At 42.9% G+C, this 25,473-nt stretch overlaps 1 protein-coding gene across 5 annotated transcripts in view; it reads right to left on the bottom strand.

Annotated features, from left to right (window-relative positions):
* The window catches only part of LOC139474818 (unconventional myosin-VI-like), a 126,172-nt gene that overhangs the window by 12,087 nt on the left and 88,612 nt on the right, over window positions 1-25,473 (bottom strand). For all 5 annotated transcript variants that reach the window (XM_071257944.1, XM_071257943.1, XM_071257946.1 and 2 more), the window contains 8 exons: window positions 25,283-25,433; window positions 23,597-23,737; window positions 20,602-20,678; window positions 17,861-17,939; window positions 17,694-17,743; window positions 12,376-12,483; window positions 12,140-12,243; window positions 4,848-4,979 (listed from right to left, as the gene is read on the bottom strand). In XM_071257944.1, coding sequence (XP_071114045.1) covers window positions 4,848-4,979; window positions 12,140-12,243; window positions 12,376-12,483; window positions 17,694-17,743; window positions 17,861-17,939; window positions 20,602-20,678; window positions 23,597-23,737; window positions 25,283-25,433 — 842 coding nt within the window. The remainder of the gene's footprint in view (window positions 1-4,847; window positions 4,980-12,139; window positions 12,244-12,375; window positions 12,484-17,693; window positions 17,744-17,860; window positions 17,940-20,601; window positions 20,679-23,596; window positions 23,738-25,282; window positions 25,434-25,473) is intronic.

Genomic DNA, 25,473 nt, shown 5'->3' with positions numbered 1-25,473 from the left:
TCATCAACACATCACTGGCTCATACAATACTGCTTGCAGCAGACCCAGAACATTATGTCATCAACACATCACTGGCTAATACAATACTGCTTGCAGCAGACCCAGTACATTATGTCACCAACACATCACTGGCTCATACAATACTGCTTGCAGCAGACCCAGTACATTATGTCATCAACACATCACTGGCTCATACAATACTGCTTTCAGCAGACCCAGTACATTATGTCATCAACACATCACAGACCCTGTACATTATGTCATCAACACATCACTGGCTCATACAATACTGCTTGCAACAGACCCTGTACATTATGTCATCAACACATCACTGGCTCATACAATACTGCTTTCAGCAAATCCAGTACATTGTGTCATCAACACATCACTGGCTCATACAATACTGCTTGCAGGAGACCCAGTACATTATGTCACCAACACATCACTGGCTCATACAATACTGCTTGCAGTAGACCCAGTACATTATGTCACCAACACATCACTGGCTCATACAATACTGCTTGAAGCAGACCCAGTACATTGTGTCATCAACACATCACTGGCTCATACAATACTCCTTGCAGCAGACCCAGTACATTATGTCATCAACACATCACTGGCTCATACAATACTGCTTGCAGCAGACCCAGTACATTGTGTCATCAACACATCACTGGCTCATACAATACTGCTTGCAGCAGACCCAGTACATTATGTCACCAACACATCACTGGCTCATACAATACTGCTTGCAGCAGACCCAGTACATTGTGTCATCAACACATCACTGGCTAATACAATACTGCTTGCAGCAGACCCTGTACATTATGTCACCAACACATCACTGGCTCATACAATACTGCTTGCAGCAGACCCAGTACATTATGTCATCAACACATCACTGGCTCATACAATACTGCTTGCAGCAGACCCAGTACATTGTGTCATCAACACATCACTGGCTCATACAATACTGCTTGCAGCAGACCCAGTACATTATGTCACCAACACATCACTGGCTCATACAATACTGCTTGCAGCAGACCCAGTACACTGTGTCATCAACACATCACTGGCTCATACAATACTGCTTGCAGCAGACCCTGTACATTATGTCATCAACACATCACTGGCTCATACAATACTGCTTTCAGCAGACCCAGTACATTGTGTCATCAACACATCACTGGCTCATACAATACTGCTTGCAGCAGACCCAGTACATATGTCACCAACACCTCACAGACCCTGTACATTATGTCACAAACACATCACTGGCTCATACAATACTGCTTGCAGCAGACCCAGTACATTATGTCATCAACACATCACAGACCCTGTACATTATGTCACCAACACCTCACAGACCCTGTACATTATGTCACCAACACATCACTGGCTAATACAATACTGCTTGCAGCAGACCCTGTACATTATGTCACCAACACATCACAGACCCAGTACATTATGTCATCAACACATCACTGGCTCATACAATACTGCTTGCAGGAGACCCTGTACATTATGTCACCAACACATCACTGGCTCATACAATACTGCTTGCAGCAGACCCTGTACATTATGTCATCAACACATCACAGACCCAGTACATTATGTCATCAACACATCACTGGCTCATAAAATACAATCAAGTCCATGTATCAACAATGGGCATCCAACAGCCACACAACCCTGTAAGAATATTACTATATACCTGTATGTGAATAATCTAATCCAGAAGGCAGGAGGAACCAACACATGACACTTTATGAAAGTATCATATTTTCTATATATACTAGCCACATAAAGAAACTGTGCACGGAGAAAATATATTCTGGATTGAAATACAACACAGCAAGAACAAAATGATGCATACGTTGTAGCAGCTGAATGATCGGACCATAAGAAAATGTCAACGGGACCTGAACAACATCTGTTACGATGACATCAGAGGATCAAAATGGAGTAGGGGGTCATACGACATATCCTTCTCAAATCCTGTGCCAAGTCACGGACGTTATCTGGAGGATGTGGAAGACGACGCAGACGGCGCTCCATTTCATCCCACACATGCTCTATTGGGGAGAGATCTGGAGAATTTGCAGGCCATGGCAGTAACATGACATTGTTATGGTGAAGGAAATCCATTGCGACCCTAGCCGTGTGAGGACGAACGTTGTCCTGTTGAAATGTCAATCCCAGGCCATGACGATGCAGGAAAGGAATGACCACAGGCCTCAGAATCTGATCTCTGTGGCCAACACCTGTGAGATTGCCCTGAACAACCACCAAAGGGGTTCGGTGTCGTGCGGTTATCCCACCCCAAATCATCACAGAGCCACCTCCAAAACGATTCCTCTCCACAATACAGTTGCGTGCATAACGTTCTCCCAAACGCCGGTAGACACGTTGGCGCCCGTCACTGTGGGAAATGTTGAACCTCGGTTCATCTGTAAAGACAACATTTCTCCACCATATACGAGGTTGGCGAACATGATCTCGACACCATCTTAGAAGGTTGACTCGATGACGGTGTGTCAGGATGGGACGTATGGCAGGGCGTCGTAGTCGAATCCCGTACTGACGTAAACGATTCCTGACAGTGTTGGGATGAATACGGCGCAGTCCAGGAATTGTCTGGGACATCGTTACTGCCGTTTGGAACATGTGTCGGAGATGTGTAACTCAAATCCATCTGTCCTGTCTTGGCGTCGTTACTCGGGGACGTCCTGAACGTGGGTGGTCGGCACCGTCATTTGTGTTCTGATAACGCCTCACCAATGCCGATATCGTGTTACGATGGCATTGGAAATGTGTTGCCACCTGTTGTTGCCTCATTCCCGCTCGGATCATTCCGATGGCTTCATGACGCTGTGCAGCTGTCAATCTTGACATGATTTGCTTGTGATATGTTTGTGTCTGCGCCTGAGAAGTTTTGAATTTTTGAATGACCACAGATCATGCTTTCCAAAGTGACAGCGAATTTTGAGTTGCACATGATGTGTACAGCTGCACAGGATGCACGTGCAGTAACACATTGCACGTCCATAGGCCCCCATCAATGACGTCATATCGCATGGCACGTGCATGAGCGTTTGAATGTCTCAAATAATTGCTGTGTTCAAACCTATATTTCATATATGGACGGTGTGCCCTTATATCTATATTTTCTCCGTGCACAGTTTCTTTATGTGGCTAGTATAGTATAGTGCACACTTTTTTTCATTATACACAAATTAAGAGTTTTGATGTTTTTTCCCCCCATGGAAAGACATTACTGTGAGCACGTAACACCGGAAATACCATGTCAACAAATCCATACTGAAGTACGCAAATTATTCATGTAATTACACTCTCTGGCTATAAAAAGTGTTCTTTGTATATCTGGACTTATGTTTGTAACTTATTTCATTAATTTTATGGGTTATTAGGGTTATTATTATTTTAAATATGTTTAGTAAAAGCTGCATCTAAATTAACAAGATATTGGAATATATTATTCCTGATAAAAAAAAAGTCTCAGATACAATTTTTGCCGATCCTTGCATTAAAAATACCGTAAAGTTATATCATTGGGTGTGTCTTGACCGAATCACTGGTAGATTCCAAGAAAACGTGTGTACAGCTGATTGCTGTGTCCGGCTTAGTTTACGAGAAAATACACAAGGTAATCTTAATCCCTGGATATAAAACAATGCCTAGTAGAACCAAAAATACAATTTAAATGGTAAATCAACATGTCTGGTTATTTTTTATCTCAAATTTCGAATTTGTACTGACAAAGTTTCTCATCACCCGTTCGTTTGACAGACTTCGCTGAAGAGGAACAGTGTAATTTTTTTTCTGCGTATAATATTCAAATTTTTTTGGTCAAAAATATTGAATCCGCTAGAGGGGGGTGCGCATTATACATGGGTGCGCACTATACTCAAGAAAATACGGTAATTAGATACACTACGTCAAGAGTGGAATGCCCCAGAACACTATTCACAGACTTATTTGATCAATGAGAAGACGTTGCATGGCCTGTGTTGCTGTCAATGGCGGACATACCAGATATTGACTTTTCATTTTAACCCTATGTGTCTTCCTTACACTGATGACGTAAATGTAATTACTGTGTGGTATTCCTGTTTCCTTTGTCGTCTTTCTTAATAATCCGTCTATGTCTGTTCTAATCAAAATCGGTCATTGCTCAAGTTGTTTTTGTAATATTTCAAGATTTATTGCTGGTGCGTTTTCAATGCTGTTCAGTATAAATCAAAGTGAGATATGAATTACTGAGAGTACATGAAGGAGAAATATAAGATTGGTACTGGCTACATGTGGTGCATAAACCTAAGTATTCTTGATCATATGCGAACATCTGAATTATTGTCCTTGTAATCTTCATTTGAATTCCATTTCATTGTTTGTAAGAGGAAGATGTATGTGTTGAAGCTGAACAAACATTAGTCCACTTATTGTCACACCAGCTGCTTTGTTCAATACTTTTAATGATACCTGTCACCTAAAGTCCTGTGTCTCATTATAAAAAGCGATGTTAATGCTACAACTACAGTATTAAAGTCTGTGAAAGTACTGATTGTGGTAGCAGTAAGATCACTCTGTGGTTCAAGGGCCAGGTGTACCCCAGTTGGACTCTGTAGTTAAGTATCAATCCTGCCCCTAACTACAGACTGTCACACACAAGAACACAAAGCTTTGAAAACAGACTTTCACCATGTCACATCCAAGTATTACGTAAGAGGGAGGGCATCTGAGGGTACTGGTTGAGAAACTTTGCCAGCCCGTCACAAATATACTAGAGTAAAACAAGACATTGAGGAAATCAAACAAAAACATACCGTTTTGAACCACACCCTCTGGGGCTCGCTGTTCATCCTTGTCCGTGCGCTTCTTGTTCTTGGATTTCCATGAATGGTAGACCTTGAGGCGGCGGTGAAACTCTTCGCGACAGGAATCAAGAAGTTCCAGGTCTGTGAACACATAACAGATGGATGACACAACCTGGGAAACAGTCTGCATTTGCTAGTATACTCAACAACAAACGTTCCTGTGACACCAATATCTTAGGGTATTTTTCACAAGTAAAGTTTGGTTTTCAATATTGTAGTACATGTATGGAATCAAGTCACAAAAATGCAAACGCTTCAGAAAAGCATGCATTCCATGCAAAAGTTGACTTTTATGCAAGCCCCATGCATTCCACTACCCAAGAATGGGTATATAAACATGTGCATTAAAGGAATTCCATATGCATTGTTTAGCATCGTGCTGACAACAACCACTCAGAAAAACAACAAAATTACGCAATTATTCAACATTATGAAATGCCATGCCTGTCCGAAAATGAGCATCTGCGAGCCATTGGTATGCTTGAAGAAGGATCAAGCCAACGTGATGTTGCAAGACAATTTAACATCAACAGAAACACCATTTGGTGTTTATGGCAACGTTGGCAACAGACAAATGCAGTCAGAGCCCATCCTCGCAGTGGCAGGCAACGGGTAACCAATAATCGACAAGACAACTGGATTCAAACAACACACCTACGAAATCGATTCCAGCCAGCAACAGTGACTGCAAGAAGCATCCCTGGCCTTCGACAAATATCTTCACAAACCGTACATCGTCGCCTCAGATGTGCAGGGGTTGTCGCCAGAAAACCTGCCTGTCTTCCCATTTTGACAGGAAACCACCGTCAAGCACGTCTACAGTGGTGCAGACAGCGTCTACGCTGGACGGCCATGCAGTGGGGACAAGTTCTATTCACTGACAAGTCTTGTTTTCACCTCAGCCACAGCGATGGACAGGTTCGAGTGTACCGATGTCGAGGTGAACGTTACATCAATCATTGTGTCATGGAAGAAGATCGGTTCAGGGAAGGCAGCGTTATGGTATGGGGTCGGATTACAGCAAGACAGAGGACCCGTTTGTTAGTGGAAAATCTCAATGGACAGCACTACCGCGATGAGATCATCGGCCCTGTTGTTCTACCGTTTTAGTGTCGTCATGGCCCAGGCATTACCTTTCAACATGACCAGCCTCATATTGCTCGACTTGTTCAGGCTCGACTTGTTCAGGCTCGACTTGTTCAGGATCCCCTTCAACAAAACAACGTGAATGTCATCCCCTGGCCAGCTCACTCCCCTGATCTCTCACCAATGAAGCACATGTGGGATGAGATGGATCAGCCTTCGACGTCAACCAAGTGTTCCACAGTCACTCCAGGAACTTTGAAACATGCTCCTGCAGATATGGACAGATTTCCCACAGGACTTTGTGCGACGCCTGGTCGAAGATGTATTGCTTGCATCACAACCAGAGGTGGACACACACGCTATTGATTTGTAAATTGACATTTTGGCAAGTTCATGTTTTTTATGAAATCATGCATTTTCTGAAGTCAGTATGGCAAATTAAACCATTTGAACACTTACAGGAGTCTTTTATCTGTTGCAAAATGAAATTGTTTCAGATTTGGTAAAAAACATAACTTTGCATTAAATCTTATTCAATGTCACAGGAACTTTTGTTGTTCAGTATATTTGCCTCTTTGTACATGTATGGATCTATAATTTAAAAAGTATCTGTTCAAATAAAAAATACCAAGGCATACATGTTGACACCTTTTGCAAGAGCCAACATGGGAAATTTTACAATAAATTATATATTCTTAGACTTATATCTGACACAAAGCTTTTCTTCTTTCAATCCAAAGTAGAAACTTCTTCTGAAATGTAGGTGTCCAGCTTCTAAAATTAATTCACCCGTACATACCTCACATCACCATGGTCACCTCCAAACATCTGGGTCATGCATGTTTTTCATGCTGGTTGACCCACTTGGGCTACTCACATGCCTTACCCAGCAAACTCATTCTTATTCAAAAGTGTATAGATGAAGGAATTGTGATGTGAGGACGGAAGGGTTGGGATGTAAAGTGTGAAATTGGATAAGTATAACAATATGCAATTTATTGTAATATTTCCAAATTTATCATATCTTATAACTTATCCTATCTCACACTATGTATTTATCCGTAGGATATATATCAGGAAGCAGGAGCTCAACAGTGGTACAATATGTAATAAAGTAAAAAACTTGAAGATAGGAATACTCTCTCAAAGAGTGTTAAGATCCTGATATGCGAACAGAGGAAAACTCATGAAGTCGGGTACAATATGTGTTATATGTTCATAGGGCCAAGCCGAACGAGCATGACTTATATTTGAGAAGGAATGTACCCATTCGTCGAATCTACAAGAACATTAGCATTGGCCTGTCTGGCATCTCTTTTAATGCTTCGGCGAACCCTCAATCATGCTTGAGAATGATTGAGTCGATGGATTAAGATGTTAGAGGAATGATCGACAACATCCACAAAATGATCATCAATCCACTACCCAGCAAACATACTTAAGGTAGAGGTGTGTGGGATAAGGGGATGATTGAGTGGATGGATTAAGATGTTAGAGGAATGACCAACAACATCCACAAAATGATCATCAATCCACTACCCAGCAAACATACTTAAGGTAGAGGTGTGTGGGATAAGGGATCGGGAAACCCGGGTTCGGCTGCGCCTAATGGCGACTTCAAAGTTGAAGACCAGGGTCTCTACAGATGAGCGATATTATCCTTCAACCGCAGACTGAGTCTGGGAAGCCCCTTTGAGTACAATAAACACAAACACACGAGGCAGACGTAATACAACAGAAACTGGTTATACACCTCTATCTGCGCAGATGTGTCTTAGAGACTTGTTGTTACAAGACCCAAGCATCCAAACTAGTGAAGGCCTTGGACATCCGTCACAGAGATGTCTTGGAGGTAATGGGATGCGAAGACCATATTTGATTTCCAGAAGCATCCATCCATTATTGCAGAAGAGAACAAATACTGTGAAGAAACATATTGGAGGCGTATGCACAGGTCTTATGAGGGTTGGATACGACGGAGCTGGCAGGCCAGCTGAGGTGTAGGCTTGAATGATGACCGAGCAATTCCAAAACAAGATTGAAGTACGTGATACTTTCCCATGTAAGTTATGCTCAAAATGCACTCTGTTGACATTTTATGCATGAATTTCGGTCACTCAAACCGCCTTCGCAAGGGCCAGAAGAAACAATCTTCAACTTGAAGTCTTTGGCCAGAGGTTCTTTATCAGCCAAAGTCAGATGACGAAGTTAGATGTTAAGGTCCCAGGTCAGTGGTCGGAACCGTGAGGATTAGTCCGCCAACTTGTAAGACCTAATCAATGATTGCAGTTAAGCAACTGTAGAGATCTTTGCATCCATTGTAGCTGTGACAATGGAATTGAATGCAGACAGGTATGTGGCTAGGGTGGAACCCTGAAGCTTACAGAATGATCAGAGATGAGGAAGGTATTCAGCAATTTATTGCGGAGAGGCCTTAGCAGCATGGAAATGTCATGCGTATGACAGAAGGTCTCAGATGCCTTCCATGGTCATTAGGTGCTTTTGTTGATCTGTGAGCCTCAGCGATGGTCTTGGTCACTCGTTTAGAGTAACCCTTGGCTACAAGTGACTAATGTAAATGCACAAGACACATAGATTGAGGGTTGCTGTCGATGGAAGGAGCAGCTCAGAGGAAGCTGAAGAAGAAGATCAACCCTTAGAGGTGGATGGTAAAATCTTCTGTCTGCAGGATGGATAAGCATTGTGAACCAACTTTGTGTTGGCTTGCATCGAAGAGGGTTCCAATAAACTAAAGGCATTGTGTAGGAATCATTTCAGACTTGATGGTGTTCATGATCCAACCTATTTGGTGACCTAGATGCTGTGTGAAATTGGGGTGTCAGAGAAGAGTGTTCAGATCATCGTTGTCTTGAATGCAGTTGTCGAAGTAAGATTCGAAGGCGATGCCTCGATTGTGTAGGAATTCACGATGGGTTTGTGAGGCGTGTAAAAAGGTTGTGTCTTCTGACTTGGGAGAATCAGTGTTTTGCTTGGGTCCTGAGACTGCGCTGACTCGCTGGCCCAATCTTTTGCCGACAAAAGAAGAAAAAAATCTTGACATATGGAGGCAGAAGAATCTGGTCATTCTGATGTCGCAGCAAGTTACTTTGAGGGATGATCTCGTGGTCGATTGTCCGGATGAGGAAGAGAAATGAGTAAAAAAAGATGAGATTCATTACAGCATCTATCCTACAAATCTAAGTGTGAAGAATCTGAATATTCTCTCTGTGAAACATGATGAGTTGACAAACAGTTCTCCAATTGTCCGATGAGCTGCATTCCGTGGTAACGTGAATCTGTAGAGGTTCGTCGAACCTTAGGAGAGTATGGGTCTTAAGTGTATACCTGATCCTTTGAGGTTCGACAAACCTTAGAGTCTTGTCGAACCTCATCCTAAGTGTGTCAGTCCCTAGAGGTTTGTTGAACCTCCAATGTATGCTGTGTTTCCGAAGAGGTTTGATTCAGTGATGTAAGTCAAACCTCAGGGGTACGAAGAACCTCCGATGAATGATGTCTTCCCAAGGAAGACTGATTCAGTGACATTTGTCAAACCTCAGAGGTGCTGAATGATGATTCCCTGATGGGATTCGATTTGATGAGGTTCGACGAATCTTGGAAGGGTGGTAATCAGGCATGGGTTGTCGATGCTTCGAAGTGTCACGAATGATGATTCTGAGCTGGAGATGGTCATGGTTTGGGGTAGGGAGAAGTGACTGTAGATGCTAGATGGTCAGTCAAGAATCAAATTGAAGTATACTCAACAACAAACGTTCCTGTGACACCAATATTTTAGTGTATTTTTCAAACAAGTAAAGTTTGGTTTTCAATATTGTAGTACATCTATAGATTCACGTCACAAAAACGCAACTGCTACAGAAAAGCATGCATTCCGTGCAAAAGTTGACTTTTATGCAAGCCCCATGCATTCCACTACCCAAGAATGGGTATATAAACATGTGCATTAACGAGATTTCTTATGCATTGTTTAGCATCGTGCTGACAACAATCACTCAGAAAAACAACAAAATTACACAATTATTCAACATTACGAAATGCCATGCCGGTCCGAAAATGAGCAGCTGCGAGCCATTTGTACTTTGAAGAAGGATTGTGTCAACGTGATGTTGCAAGACAATTTAACGTCCACAGAAACACCATATGGTGTTTATGGCAACGTTGGCAACAGACGAATGCAGTCAGAGACCATCCTCGGAGTGGCAGGCCACCAATAATCAACAAGACAACTGGATAAGAACAACACACCTACGAAATCGATTCCAGCCAGCAACAGTGACTGCAAGAAGCATCCCTGGCCTTCGACAAATATCTTCACAAATCCTACGTTGTCGCCTCAGATGTGCAGGGATTGTCGCCAGAAGACCTGCCAGTCATCCCATTTTGACATGACCGTCAAGCACATCTACAGTGGTGCAGACAGCATCTACGCTGGACGGCCATGCAGTGGGGACAAGTTCTATTTACTGACAAGTCTCCTTTTCACCTCAGCCATAGTGATGGATGGATTGAGTGTACCGACGTTGAGGCGAACATTATTTTAATCATTGTATCATGGAAAAAAGATCGGTTGCAAACCGAAATGGTTTCAGATTTGGTAAAAAACATAACTTTGCATTAAATCTTATTCAATGTCATAGGAACTTTTGTTGTTCAGTATATTTTGTTTCTCATCTGATGATAGACGATCCTCTTGTGAATAATACGGAGAGTAGTAAGCTCATGAACCTTGGTCGGACGTGTCGTCAGATGAGTGCGTTTGGTGGTCCCCTGAAAATCGGTCCCTAGAGGAACATCGGATCGGAGATCTAGATCGTTGAGAGGTAGAAGGTGAGCGCCGTAGGTTTGGGCGAAGTAACCATCGTGTGCATACCTTCCAAGGGTGAGAGGGAGCTCCATAACAGTCACTGGGAGCGACGAAGCAAGGGAATGGTGCAAGGCAGCACGAGAGGTCTCGTTAAGCTGAGATGACGTAAGAGATACATGGTGAACATCTGAGCCTGTGGAAGCTGTCAAGGCTAGAGACTTTGAACTTAGGTTTGTAGATATGGTCGATATGTCTTAAGGGAGAAAGGAGTTGAAGATTCCGTCATCGTCCAGCGAAAAAATGGAACTGGTGGGGTTCGTTGTATCTTGGACCGTTGGAGTAGAGGATGTGTCCGATGATTTTTTTCCACTGGTGTCTTCTTCGACTTTGGCGGTTTTTCTGTAGTCTTCGATCAGATATGAGGTGCTGGCTCTCACAAAGCTCTGAAATACTGCATTTGGCATGATTATCAGAGCACTCATAATCCAGGCAAGGAAATAGGTGAAAAGCTGGCAATAAGAAGACTGGCAAAAACACGGAGGCTGGCAACCAAAAGAAAATAACGCATGACGAAAGACAAAGTCAATGCAGTCAAGAAGGCATAGAGAGAGGCAAATTGGTTAGAAAAAAAAATGTACACCAACATGTCACCACTGTGTGGCACGTGATCGGTGCATGTAGGTCAACCATCAGTAAAACATGCATGACCCAGATGTTTGGAGGTGACCATGGTGAGGTACGTATGGGTGAATTAACTTTAGAAGCTGAAAACCTACATTTTAGACACATTTCCACTAGTGCCAAAACACAGAAGCTGACCGTTTTATACATCAAACAGATTTAAAAGTCAGTTTAAACTGACATACAAGATAAGAGGGAGTTGTTACAAATTCACTAATCTGATATGAGATCGCAATAATAATTATAAACATAGACTTTGTATTTCAAAATATGTAAACATAATCAAATATAGGATTGACAAAAATCTAACAAGCTCCTTGGGTTGGTTGGCATGAAAGTGGTTGAAGCCTCTCACATCTATGACCCAGATTCCATTCCTACAAGAGTAGCATGTTTGAAGCCCACTTACTGTGTTCTGAACTTTCCCAAAATAGGATACTAGCTCATAGTAACCTATCATGCAGGTGAGTTTAAAAAGAGCATATTTGAAACCAATGAATAACTACCAATGAATGACCTACAGTTCAGTCCACAGGTGACTAAACATAATTGTATAAGAACATAAGAAGAAAGGTGAATTCCAGGTCACCATCATTGTCCGTGTAGGGACAACCAACTGTTGAAATACTGCAAGTTGTGGGAATTAGCCTACCACATGATGTGTTGATGGCGTCACGAAGCTCAGCATATTTCCATTTAGTCAAGTCATATTTCTTGTTGGCAGCAGCCTGTCGCCTTGCAACAGCTTCAGCTGATCTGTAAAACACATAATACTTCAGCTACCCTGGTAGAGTGGTATACAAGCACAACTTTCACTTTTACCACATCTATGTAACAACAATAAAGGTAACATAGATATGGGACCCCTGGTCCAAGCAGTCACCCTACCTCTGTAGTGGTGGAGGGAGCTGTATGTCCTCAACCTCATTCTGGTCCTCCATTGCCAGACGTAGAGCCAGCTCCCGGTCACGATGTTCTTGATCCAGCATCTGCTGTCTAGGCACCAACGGTAAAAGTACAGTCAATCAACTAGTATATCTGAAGAACTCTTATGTGAAGCAATTAGTGCTTGCCTTTGAACACAATATCAAATAATATTTTAAAAACTCCTGACTACCAAAGGCATGAGTTAACTTGCTTGCCTAATGTGTATACAAAAGAAAGAAAATTTTTAACAGTTAAGCTTTGGAAACAAACCTTCCCTTATGTAACAAAAGTCTAAATTGCTGCCTTACAAATGCAAAAAATTCAGTAAAATCCTAGATATTTTTTATACTTGTATACTTATCCTGCAATACTCCTTAATGCATCTACAGCTTGTTCTCGAGAGAATGAAGAGCTGTGTAAGGTGTTGCTGAAGAAGAAGTTGTTTCAACTAGCAACCCTGTAGTCACGGGTCAGCACATAACTTCTACAAACTGGACAATTTGCAGGCATCTTGGGGAGGCAGCAATGCGACGGGTGGGCCCCTTTAGACGCAGTAATGTAGGATAATAAAACAAGTAAAAATAATATCTAGGATTTTACTAGATTTTTTAACTTATCTTGCATTACTCCTTAATGGATCTGAAACGGACGGAAAGGTGGAGGGCATACATTCAGATGTAGTCTTCCATACCAAACTCTCCAAGATCACTCAGCCAAATGCAAAGCTCAGCATCGATCAACTGTTCCTGTTGACAGGGAAGGAGGGAGTTTGGTAAGCCGGATATCCAGGTATCGATGCCATAGAAGACAAATGAAATTATAATCTACAATTGATGTACCGAGCCGAAATGTGGGTAGTATGTTGCCATCTAGTCAAAGGTGGTACACACCGGAGAGGTAGAGAGGCCGGCTCTGGATAGGTGGAGAGTAGGTGACTTGTTGTGCCACTACTAAAGGACAAAAGCTGTGCGTGCCTTGCATGTCTTCTAAGGTGTCATCTCGCAGGTAGTGACTGGCGAACACGGTACTGGAACGCCAGAAATAGCCTTCCATAATGGCATGTATGGAGTAGTTGCTGTGAAGTGCCATGATGGAGGCGACCTCATGCGGGTTGCTGTTTCTCAGAGGATCCTATCCTGTGAACTCATAGGTCTGGAGAATGAGGGCTCTTAGCAAAAGGGTGATGGTATTGCGGCTGACTTCAGCTTGTGAGGTCACAGTTACCAGAACAAAGAGACAACGGCGTTGTTTGCAGCGATCCTTGGATCGGCTGATGAAACATTGCAGTGCTCTCACTGGACACTCCGCTACCAATATCAATGATAAAGGCGGATAAGGAAAGATCTGTCGGGCTGTCCTGGGAGCTGGTTATTGGTTATAAAGTCCCATCCCACACATGATCTCCCTGCTCAAACCTGACCTGTGTCATGTCTAGTGCGTGGATCTTCTGGTCTTCCAATCGGAAGGAACGAAGTAAAGCTTGGGAGTTCCGGGATCTTCGCCATTTTACGATCTTCTGGAATCGCCAAGATGGAGTTGAGGGCCACAAGGTAAGTAGTGTAGGTGCTTACCTTTAGATGCTGTTTGTGATGAAGGAACAGCAGGAACTTAGCCAGGAATTGAGGAGATGCAGAGGTGGGATCCTGATATTTTTCCTTGCAAAACCTTTCAAAGGAAAGCCACTTGTCGTCTGTCGACTTCTGGTGGACGGTCAATGGGCCAATGTAATGGCCTACACCGTTCTGGGTGAGTAACCCTTGGCAATTAAGGCTCTTTAGTAAATGGACCAGATGTGTAGATGTAACTTGTCTGGTGATATGATGTTGTCACTTGCTGTGTGGATGAATCAGAAGATTTGGGAGTTGGAGAGGGTCGGCGGCAGCTATCTCTCTGAGATCGACGAACCAGCCCCTCGCTGGCCACCAGGGCGTGATCAAAGTCAGATTAAGGCTCTGTGTTGACTCTGAGATTTGGATAACCCTGGGAAGAAGTACAGGAGGCAGAAAAGCATATGCTTTTGGACCTTCCCAGGGGATGCTGAAGGCGTCGACTACCTAAGCCTGCAGATCCAATATAAGTGATACAAAGGTTCGTATCTGGTAGTTCTTGCTGGTGGCAAATAGGTCTATGTTGAGGTGACCAAGGCACAGACAAACAAGAGCGAAGACATCCAGGTGGAGCTTCCACTCTGTAGCAGCGACTTTGTCCGGTCGAGAGAGGACGTCTGCCTGGATGTTGCGGCAACCCTGGATGTGTTGAACCCAGAATTGGAGCCTCATTTGATCGACCAGGTTGAAGAACTGGAATGTTTGCTGATGGGGAGAGTGGGAGTGAATCATACCCTGGTTCTGGAGACACCAGACGACAGTGATGTTGTCCGTCAAGTTGGCGATCCACCCGTGCTAGAGGGTCTGCTTCCAGTGAGAAAGAGACAGTATAAGCAACTCCAGTTCGAGGTTGTTGATATGCCAATGCTGTTGAGTGGCGGACCACAGCCCCAAGGCAGCCTGCCCTTCCAGGAGCACTCCCCATCCTTGAAGAGAAGCGTTGATGAATAAGGGTAAAAAGGTCTTAAGCTATGTCAAAGAGACGCCCCCTAAGACAATGAATACACTGTCCACAGCTGCAGATGAGGCATGAGACAGTCCGGGAGGACGATGGATACTGACAGTTCCCGGCGTCCAATGTAGGGGGCCAGGATCTTGTGAATGGAGTGCAGTTGGGAGCTTTCCTCTGGAGGTCAGGTTCTAAGGTGATGTTAGGAGACCAAAGAGCACTTGTCGCAGGGTGCATGATTGGTGGAGTGTCGGAAGCAGGTTGAGTTGTATCCTGTCCCATCTGTCCCTGGGTACAGAGAGGAAGTCTCGGTCCGTTTGAAAGAGGCCCCTGCTGTTAATGAAGGCGGTATGAAGGCGTGAGCTCTGACTTCCACAGATTGATCAGCCATCTCAGTTGGAGGAGGAGGCACTGCATGAAGTCCCTGTGAAGAAGGAGCATGGTTGGATCCAGGTGGTTCAGGGGGCAGTCATGTATATGTACACCTCAAACTGGACTGAGGGGGCTGAGCATGGTTATCAAGATGTACGGTGGATGAGCCAGGTAGTGCTTGTTGAAGGTGGTGAGATTGTGAATCATTTTGAATGGGTCCGAGCCCTTCTTGGGGACAAGGAATATTTGCGAATAGAAGCCTGGTGTTATGGCTGGGGAGTGTACAATCTCTATGGCCTCTTTGGCCTGCAGTGTATTGATGTTCAAGCACAGGAGCTGCTGTTGACTAGGGGGGTAGGTGTCTGCTATGGGTGATGACGTGAGAGGCGGGTCATCTGTCAGAAGGAGCTTGTACCCGTGACGGAGGATGTTGACGACGTATGGGTCCCCCAGGATCTCCCAATTTTGCCAGAAGTGACTTGGTCTCCCACCTACAGGAGTCTTGACAACTTGGACAACTGGGGGCGGGGGTCTGTCATTTCACTTCTTGTCCTTTCAATCATTGCTCCCTCCCTTGGGGCAGTCTCAACAGGGCTGGTTGGAACTGAAAGGCTTGCTTCCCCCTGTTCGTTTCCCAAGGAAGAGGAGACTGAAGGGAGTTGTGCCTAGGTTGATAGGTGCCGCACCTAGATGGCTTGAATGAGTGGACTGGGAGACGTGGGCTAGAGCCTTGAGGGCGGTCTCGTCCCTGTGAAGGCTGCACCTGGGCGTGAGTCTTGGAAACCTGGCCATGAAAGAGCAAGGAGGACAACCATGGGTGACAGAGGAGGTCTCTCTTGAACTCTGGGTCCCAATCAGAGAGAATGATAGCCAAGGCGAATCGTGGTCGTAATCTCGAACAGGGCGGCGCGAAAATGTATCCTCATATGTTCCACCTGTCACTGGAGGTAAAAGAGAGGAGTGTGGTGAGGTGGCCCAGTCGATCAGGACTATCCTCCACAATATCCTGCATAATGGCCCTGGAGATTAACGCAATGCTGGAGAGTGGCTTGAGGGAGCGTGTGAGTTCCGTCTCAAAATAGGCGAGCTTGTTGTCCAGAATGCAGATGGTGGGCGGCGGTTTGAGCCCGTCATGTGGTGCATGTCCTCATCGAGCATGTGGGCATAATCGGCAAGCTGGAAGGAGCAGACGTATTTCGGTGTCTTGAAGGAGGAATGAGTGACAAGGAATGCGGAGGGATGGAGGAGGGGTCCAACAAAACAATGTCCCTCTTATCCACGTCCTGTCCAGGAAAAGAAGTTGTGGCCTCCAGACGGCCAACCAATCAGCCACCTGGTTGAGGCCAAGGTGTAGAATCATACAAAGGAGCTTTCAGAGTCTGATTGGTAACCGCTATAACAGCGAACCGGAGTGAGACGGCTTGCTGAGACGACTTGGAGGAGGACATACCGCACAAGCTAGTTTGCCAATAGAGACGTCTGTAGGTACGCAGGTACAGATGCCTGTGAAAACGCCAGGGGAGGCGGTTGGTAAGGCACTTGCAGAGACACTGTAGGAGCCGGGGGAGCTGAGATCGTGGCTGAAGTTGAAGCAACACAAAAGAATACAGCAAGCCATGAGATCGCAAATGTACCACCAGGTGTTAAATAATTATGCTATGGCGTAAATCATATGAAATATATGAAGATACAAACTGGAGGCACAATATAGTCACAAGAGAAATTCACTTTAGAAACAAACACACAAGGGTTAAACAAGTTCATGACTGAGAGATAAAAAAACCAGTCTTGCTTCTGTGAGTGACAGCAGTTATGTGCTGATCAAAAACGTCATCACTTCCGTGGTCACGTGGGAGCTGTGTGACAACTTCTTCAGCAAGACCTCACACAGATCTTCATTCTGTCAAGAACAAGCAGTCCATGCATCAAGGAGTAATGCAGGATAAGTTAAAAAATAATTATTTCATATAGTGATTTCACAAAGATATCATTAACTTACATGAAACATTTCAGTCAAATAGAAGAAGTGCATTTCTAGATTCTCTTGTTGATGTATCTTAACAATTTTGAGATGTTGTCAAACATCAACAAGGTCATGAAATTACAGTTTATGTAACTGACACATTGGACAACAATAAAGTCTCTTAACGTCAAACCTACTAAAACCCTCTAAAACAGTAGCAAACCTCCTTTTTCTCCTCCGCCTCTGGTGATTTGAAAAAAAAGGGTGAAAGTCCTCAATGTACCTGACACACTAACTCCTCAATTATTAATGTATATCAAATTAACTCTTAACTATGAACATGTAGAAAGTTTATATGGTCGGCCATGTTTGACAATGCTATTCTCACCTTGCCGCATTAGCCTTGACCTCCTCTTCCATTTGTTTTTGCAGGATGGCCTGAAACAATGCATCATTTTACAAGCTTACTAGAACAATAGCACCTGCTAGGAAAAACTGGTCTGTGACTGTATCGTAACCTACACACAGAAAGTAAACATGCCAATATGAACTTACAGCAGCTTTCCTGTCCTCTTCCTCTTGTTTCTTCTTTTCTTCCTCCTCCTTCTTTCTGCGAGCCTCCAACTCGGCTTTTCTGGTAATGAGCAAGACAACACCATCTTATCACAGCATCAAGTAAGAGTCAACAGTTGTTTGTCAACTATTCAAACAAGCAAAACTTTCAAAGACAGTGAAGTCCCGTTAATCCAAGAAGGTTGGTTGCATATGATTATGTCAGATTAATGAGTAAGTCAGAAAAAATTAAGTATTACCAACATACATGATCGAAAATCGGACAACTACATGATAGATAATGATAAATATATGTTGTAACAAAATAATTAAAAAGGAAATATTCATATTTGCATTTAGTACTAACTACTAAATGACTTTATCTCGCGTATCAAAACCATGGGATAACTAATTCCTCCCCGGGTCAGCACTGTGCCCGGGGCACTAGATCCCTTGCTGGGGGGCCACAAGTGTCATCCCTCCTTTGTTCCATCGCAAATAGTCAACCACTTGCGCACCATCTCTCTTCAATCCCCGAAGCTCATACCAAGGCTGCCAGTGATGCAGCTTGGTCAGCCAATCAGAACACAATATACGGGGATTCTGTCCTTCCATGTGGATGTCAAACAACAGGTGGGAGAAAAAATCTGTTGTGGCGAGTTAGTTGATCTAGGCACAATCCTACCAAACATCAAGGAAAGCAACGAGGATGGTACTATAACCATGGCGTATGATTCCTCGGGTGAGATCATTTTTGAACCCATAAAACAGCAACCAAAGCGCACAATGTTTCGTAATCATGCAACCTTTAAGAGCTTAATACAGGGTATTCCTAATCACAGTTACGCCAGGTATGACAGATTCAAAATACTTTTGTCTGGAATGGAAGTTGCCAGTTTAAAACTTGTGCAGCAAAGCTCAAGCAAGCTGCTTTCTTACTGGCTAAAGTCGACTTCCCGTTAGTTATTTCATAGGTCGGTCAAAGCCCACAAAGAGTCGTCCTGACGTGACCTGTAATGGGATGTCCTCACTGGTAGCCAGAACTTAGATCTGATTTTAATGAGATTGAAGTAATCTGAAGATGTGATAAATCCTGTTTGATTTATTTAAAGGATTAATTGTTTATTGTCTCGCATTAAAACATGGGGATGTGTACTTGCGGCAGAAGACCACGGAGCATGCTGATGATCATGGTGTTGGATGGTGGCTGATTAATGAGTAATTTCAGCAATTCATTGCAAATTAGACGTGTCAGAGTCGGAGTCGGGAGGGCAAGATTGCAGGATTAATGGGTCTGACTAGCACTGATTTAATCGGTTCCCATCAATAGTGTCGAATAAAGTCGAGTGTCAGAATAACAAGATTTAACTAAAACCTTTGGGTTAACTATCTGGTTATACAAGTGGTCATTGTGTGTCTGGACTTATATTTGTTATCTATAATATTATACAAGTGGTCAGTGTGTGTCTGGACTTATATTTGTAATCTATGATATTATACAAGTGGTCATTGTGTGTCTAGACTTATATTTGTAATCTATAATATTATACAAGTGGTCATTGTGTGTCTGGACTTATGTTTGTAATCTATAATATTAACCCATTCAAAATTTCATTCAACATTTTTCAGATATACGATACAATAATTTTGGCAAAGTCGTAACTGAACTGATTGTATCACCTAACTATTATTTACAGCAACTATGATCAGATTTGACTGCTAATCATGCCTTGAAATTAAATTAGTCTTTAGAGATACAATGTTTTCTCATCATTGCATCAAACATTCTTTTATGATAGGATGATAGGTATACCACCAGTAAATCACCCTTAGATCAGGGGGATAGTGTGTGTACAGTTTCAGCTGATAGCTATTTTACAAGACAATTACAAAATCTGAATCTCTGTGTATGAAACAATTCCTAGAATACAGGAAGTATATACCATTGAATTTGTAAATCATGTCTACTGGTAAACCAGTGTAAGTTGAACAATTCACAAAATCACGTTTGAGACAAGTATGTGGTGCACAGAATTTGGACCAACAAATTTGGTGTGTTACAGGTCGAGAGGGTGTACGTGTGTTATGCACACAGTCTTGACGATGAAATTGACAATGCTCCTGTGGTCACATGTGTTGCTAAGAAGAATGTTAATAATGTACAAATAAATCTCAAGCATGGTCACAATACTTCTCAATTGTTGTTATCTATTCAAATTTGCTGTCTCTGTTTTCAGTCATAGGTACCTCACATCAGCACATACTAAGAACTTGTTAGCCGAGACAGGACATGCACATATCCATCATACTACTTGTTGGGGACCACCTACTACCCCTTTCTTCACAATGGTATGCGCCAGTGGGCGGACCTCATACATAGTCACATGGGGTTAATTGTCAGGTCACAACTCAACTCATCCTGGCTTACCAGGAGTAATGTTTTGTCGGCAAAACAAGCACACAAATTTCTACTACCACCATGATCATAACACAAGATGTGCAGTATTCAAAGCAGTAGGCTTGTAAAGGGAAGTAACTGAATGCTATATTGGATCATTATTTATTTTTTTTTGCATTGCAGGATTTCACTTTCGGGGTCAAGTGTTTGAGATGTGAAATATATACTGATTAATTTATATTGTAAAGATGGAAATAAAACAAAACATGTAGCAGATGTTATGATGATAAAGCAGTGCCTGGGAACTAAGACACATTTTTTTAGCCTAATATATAACAGTACGTACTGTTTTCTTTGAAGTTCATCTTCTTTCCGCTTCCTTTCTTCTTCTTCCTTTTTCTTTTTCTCTCTTTCCATTTCCTCCTTTAATTGCATGAAAAATGTTGATCAATAGATGAGTTTCGTCCAAACTCTTTGAAATATGCTTGTGAGTATGTCATGACTTAACTGTAAGATACTGACTGTAGTCTGGGACTGCCCTGTCTGATATTGTTGTCTGGGTATGCCCTGTCTGATATTGTTGTCTGGGACTGCCCTGGCTGGTATTGTTGTCTGGGACTGCCCTGTCTGGTATTGTTGTCTGGGACTGCCCTGTCTGATATTGTAGTCTATGACTGCCCTGTCTGATATTGTTGTCTGGGACTACCATGTCTGATATTGTATTCTATGACTGCCTTGTCTGATATTGTTGTCTGGGACTGCCCTGTCTGGTATTGTTGTCTGGGACTGCCATGTCTGGTATTGTTGTCTGGGACTGCCATGTCTGGTATTGTTGTCTGGGACTGCCCTGTCTGGTATTGTTGTCTGGGACTGCCCTGTCTGGTATTGTTGTCTGGGACTGCCCTGTCTGATATTGTTGTCTGGGACTGCCCTGTCTGGTATTGTTGTCTGGGACTGCCATGTCTGGTATTGTTGTCTGGGACTGCCCTGTCTGGTATTGTTGTCTTGGACTGCCCTGTCTGATATTGTAGTCTATGACTGCCCTGTCTGATATTGGTGTCTATGACTTCCCTATCTGGTATTGTTGTCTGGGACTGCCATGTCTGGTATTGTTGTCTGGGACTGCCCTGTCTGATATTGTAGTCTATGACTGCCCTGTCTAATATTGGTGTCTATGACTGCCCTGTCTGATGTTGTTGTCTGGGACTGCCCTCTCTGATATTGTTGTCTGGGACTGCCCTGTCTGGTATTGTTGTCTGGGACTGCCCTGTCTGATATTGTAGTCTATGACTGCCCTGTCTGATATTGTTGTCTGGGACTGCCCTGTATGATATTGTAGTGTATGACTGCCCTGTCTGATATTGTTGTCTGGGACTACCATGTCTGATATTGTTGTCTGGGAGGCCTGTCTGATATTGTTGTCTGGTATTGTTGTCTGGGACTGCCCTGTCTGATATTGTAGTCTATGACTGCCTTGTCTGATATTGTAGTCTATGACTGCCCTGTCTGGTATTGTTGTCTGGGACTGCCCTGTATGATATTGTAGTGTATGACTGCCCTGTCTGATATTGTTGTCTGGGACTACCATGTCTGATATTGTTGTCTGGGAGGCCTGTCTGATATTGTTGTCTGGTATTGTTGTCTGGGACTGCCCTGTCTGATATTGTAGTCTATGACTGCCTTGTCTGATATTGGTGTCTATGACTGCCCTGTCTGATATTGTAGTCTATGACTGCCTTGTCTGATATTGGTGTCTATGACTGCCCTGTCTGATATTGTAGTCTATGACTGCCTTGTCTGATATTGGTGTCTATGACTGCCCTGTCTGGTATTGTTGTCTGGGACTGCCCTGTATGATATTGTTGTCTGGGACTGCCCTGTCTGTTATTGTTGTCTGGGACTGCCCTGTCTGGTATTGTTGTCTGGGACTGCCCTGTCTGATATTGTAGTCTATGACTGCCTTGTCTGATATTGGTGTCTATGACTGCCCTGTCTGATATTGTAGTGTATGACTGCCCTGTATGATATTGTTGTCTGGGACTGCCCTGTCTGATATTGTAGTGTATGACTGCCCTGTATGATATTGTTGTCTATGACTGCCCTGTCTGGTATTGTTGTCTGGGACTGCCCTGTCTGGCATTGTTGTCTGGGACTGCCCTGTCTGATATTGTTGTCTGGGACTGCCATGTCTGATATTGTAGTGTATGACTGCCATGTCTGATATTTTTGTCTGGGACTACCATGTCTGATATTGTAGTCTATGACTGCCTTGTCTGATATTGTTGTCTGGGACTGCCCTGTCTGATATTGTAGTCTATGACTGCCTTGTCTGATATTGTAATTGACAATGAAGTGCGACTGACCTGTGCCTGGCAACAAGGTGTGACTGAACTGATAAAAGATGAAAGGTTGTGACCAGGGGTCCGGAAAATTTAAAATCCCAATCGGACATTTTCATTTATGCCACGCCCCCTTCAAACAGCGTGTTTTAGTACGACTTTTTACACACAAATTACAAGTTGTTACGTATTCATAATATGATGAATTATGAATTGTTTCAATTTAAATTGTTTAATTCACCGGACAATTAATAACAAATAATATCATTTTAGATATACATGGAAAACATACGTTTGTTTCTGTTATAATAACGATCTGTCAACGTTGTGAACGGTCTAATTAATATTCATGAGTCTGCTCAAGTGTACGCGTCGTAACATTTGGATCGAGATTATTATCCCATATTTGGTTATCACGTGACCTCACGGGAAAAGTTTTTTTTTAAAACTAAAGATTATTTAAAAACAAGACAGATAATATAATCCAAAAGCCTAAAGCATCGGTCGACTGGCTGTCGTCACGCTTTCGCTTCTTGTCTGAGGTTACGTATCGTAGCATTGTGAGGATAATGAGGTACATCGATGATGCAAGGTATTTATGTACAGTTGTAAACACATTTTACTCAAATTAACAAGATGTTCTCAGTAATAAATCCTCGATTAATCAGTGTCAACTCAGTTTATTGCCTATTACAGTGATTGACCGATTGGACTATCATTCTACATGTTCTAGGTACGATGTATTTACAGCAATCAAAACAAACAAAGCTTGTCAGTGTAGATAATCTTCATTGTGTTACAAATGCAGACAGAAATTGCTCAGTCCTAACTGTTGATCATGTCCGGTCAAAATTTAAGAATGTCCGGACAATACTTTTTAAAATGTCCTGACAGAAAAAAATTAAATGTCCGGTAAGCAATATTTTAAACCGGACATTTGAGATTCCCAATCGGACATGTCTGGCGCATATGACGGTTTCCGGACCCCTGGTTGTGACTGACCTGTATTTTGCGCAATCTCTCCTGTTCTTCTGCTATCTTCTGCTGCTCCAACTTCTTTTTCAGTTCAACAAGCATCTGGTCCATGCTTGCAATGAATTGACTGTATGCAGTATTCAGTTGATCCCGTGTCATGTCAGTGCTCTAAAATGTTGACAGAATGCTGTGCATAAGTATCATGTCCATTAATTCCATGAACCAGGGCCAACAGTTCTATGACACGTGTACTAGAGGCCACAGTTGACCTTGGCCAACAGTTCGATGACACGCATACCAGAGGCCACAGTTGACCTTGGCAGACAGTTCTATGACACATGTACCAGAGGGCACAGTTGACAAGTTTGGTTGGTAAGTTGGTTTGTTGCTTAACCCCACACTAGGCAATATTCCAGCTATATGACGGCTGTCTGTAAATAGTCGAGTCTGGACAAGACAATCAAGTGATTAATATCATGAGCATCGATCCACGCAATTGGGATCAATGACATGCATCAACCAAGTCAGCGAGTCTGACCACCTGATCCCGTTAGTCGCCTTCTAAGACGGGCATAGTCGCCTTTTACGGCACGCATGGGTTGCTGAAGACCTATTCTACCCCGGAATCTTCACGGGTCTATGACCACAGTTGACCAGGGCCAACAGTTCTATGACACGCATACCAGAGGGCACAGCTGACCTTGGCAGGCAGTTCTATGACACTCGTACCAGAGACCACAGTTACCCTTGGCTAACAGTTCTATGACATGTGTACCAGAGACCACAGTTGACCTGGGCCAACAGTTCTATAACATAAGTACTAGAGGCCACAGATGACTTTGGCCAGCATTTGACACATGTACCAAAGTGCACAGTTGGCCATGGACAACAGTCATATGACATGTGTACCAGAGACCACAGATGACTTTGGCCAACTTTTCTATGACACGTACCAGAGGCCACCATTGACCTTGGCCAACAGTCATTCAACACACGTACAGCATAGAATATTATTAAGTGTTGTAGTGGTTATGACATACACCTATTGTTGACACACATGCATACACACAATTGAATGTCTTCACAATTAGGGCTTTCAAATGACACTAAAGATAATCATCACCTGCACTGACCTTAGGTCACTGTCAAAGGCAATGCCTTAACTCACTTGACAGATTGAAAATATAGATAGCTTATATCATCTATATTGAAAGGTTTTCCACATGATCACCAACAATTCTGAAATCATGTATCTAGTTGAGTACAGGTATTTCCCATTTAAAGTTTAAAGAGTGTGGCATGAATAGTATTTGAATAAACCGTAATCCACTGATGACCATGATCAAAATGGATATTTATATTTATACAAGTAATGTGATCACAATATATAATGATAATTTTGTTACTGTCATCTTACTCATAAAACATGAAATTGAAAGATGTACGAGGTTTAGGCCTACTGTAGATGAAGTTTCCAGGCAAAATGGGACCAAATTGTTAATCAAAGAAACCTCAAAATTTGTTGAAAAATATCTTGCAACCAATAATCAGATGCAATGCAATGAGATGACAGTGCTTCTGTTCAGTAGAGATAAATCAGTTGATGTCATATATCCTTAACCAGCCCAACCAAGTAGTCCCCTATGATATGTAACAGTTAGCCTGTCTGCAGGGTTGACCTTCATCAATGTTGGTGACAATGTACACACTCACCCTGATCTTCTTGATGAGACCACTCAGTGAGTTCTCTATGTCCTTCACTTGTTTCGTAGCCTGGTCTTTTTCCTTCTTGAACTGGGACACAATCTGGGCCATCATTGTCAGTTGCTCAGAAGAAGACTTCAGCTTCACTAAGATTGCCATCCTACAATACACATGCAGGTGAATATGGTAAACAAGCAAAT

This window comes from Haliotis cracherodii, unplaced genomic scaffold (assembly GCF_022045235.1).
Source record: "Haliotis cracherodii isolate W230 unplaced genomic scaffold, xgHalCrac1.p SCAF_3, whole genome shotgun sequence".
NCBI classification, from domain to species: Eukaryota; Metazoa; Mollusca; class Gastropoda; order Lepetellida; family Haliotidae; genus Haliotis; species Haliotis cracherodii.
Note: the sequence above shows the minus strand (reverse complement) of the source record. Positions and strands in the feature narration are given on the sequence as shown.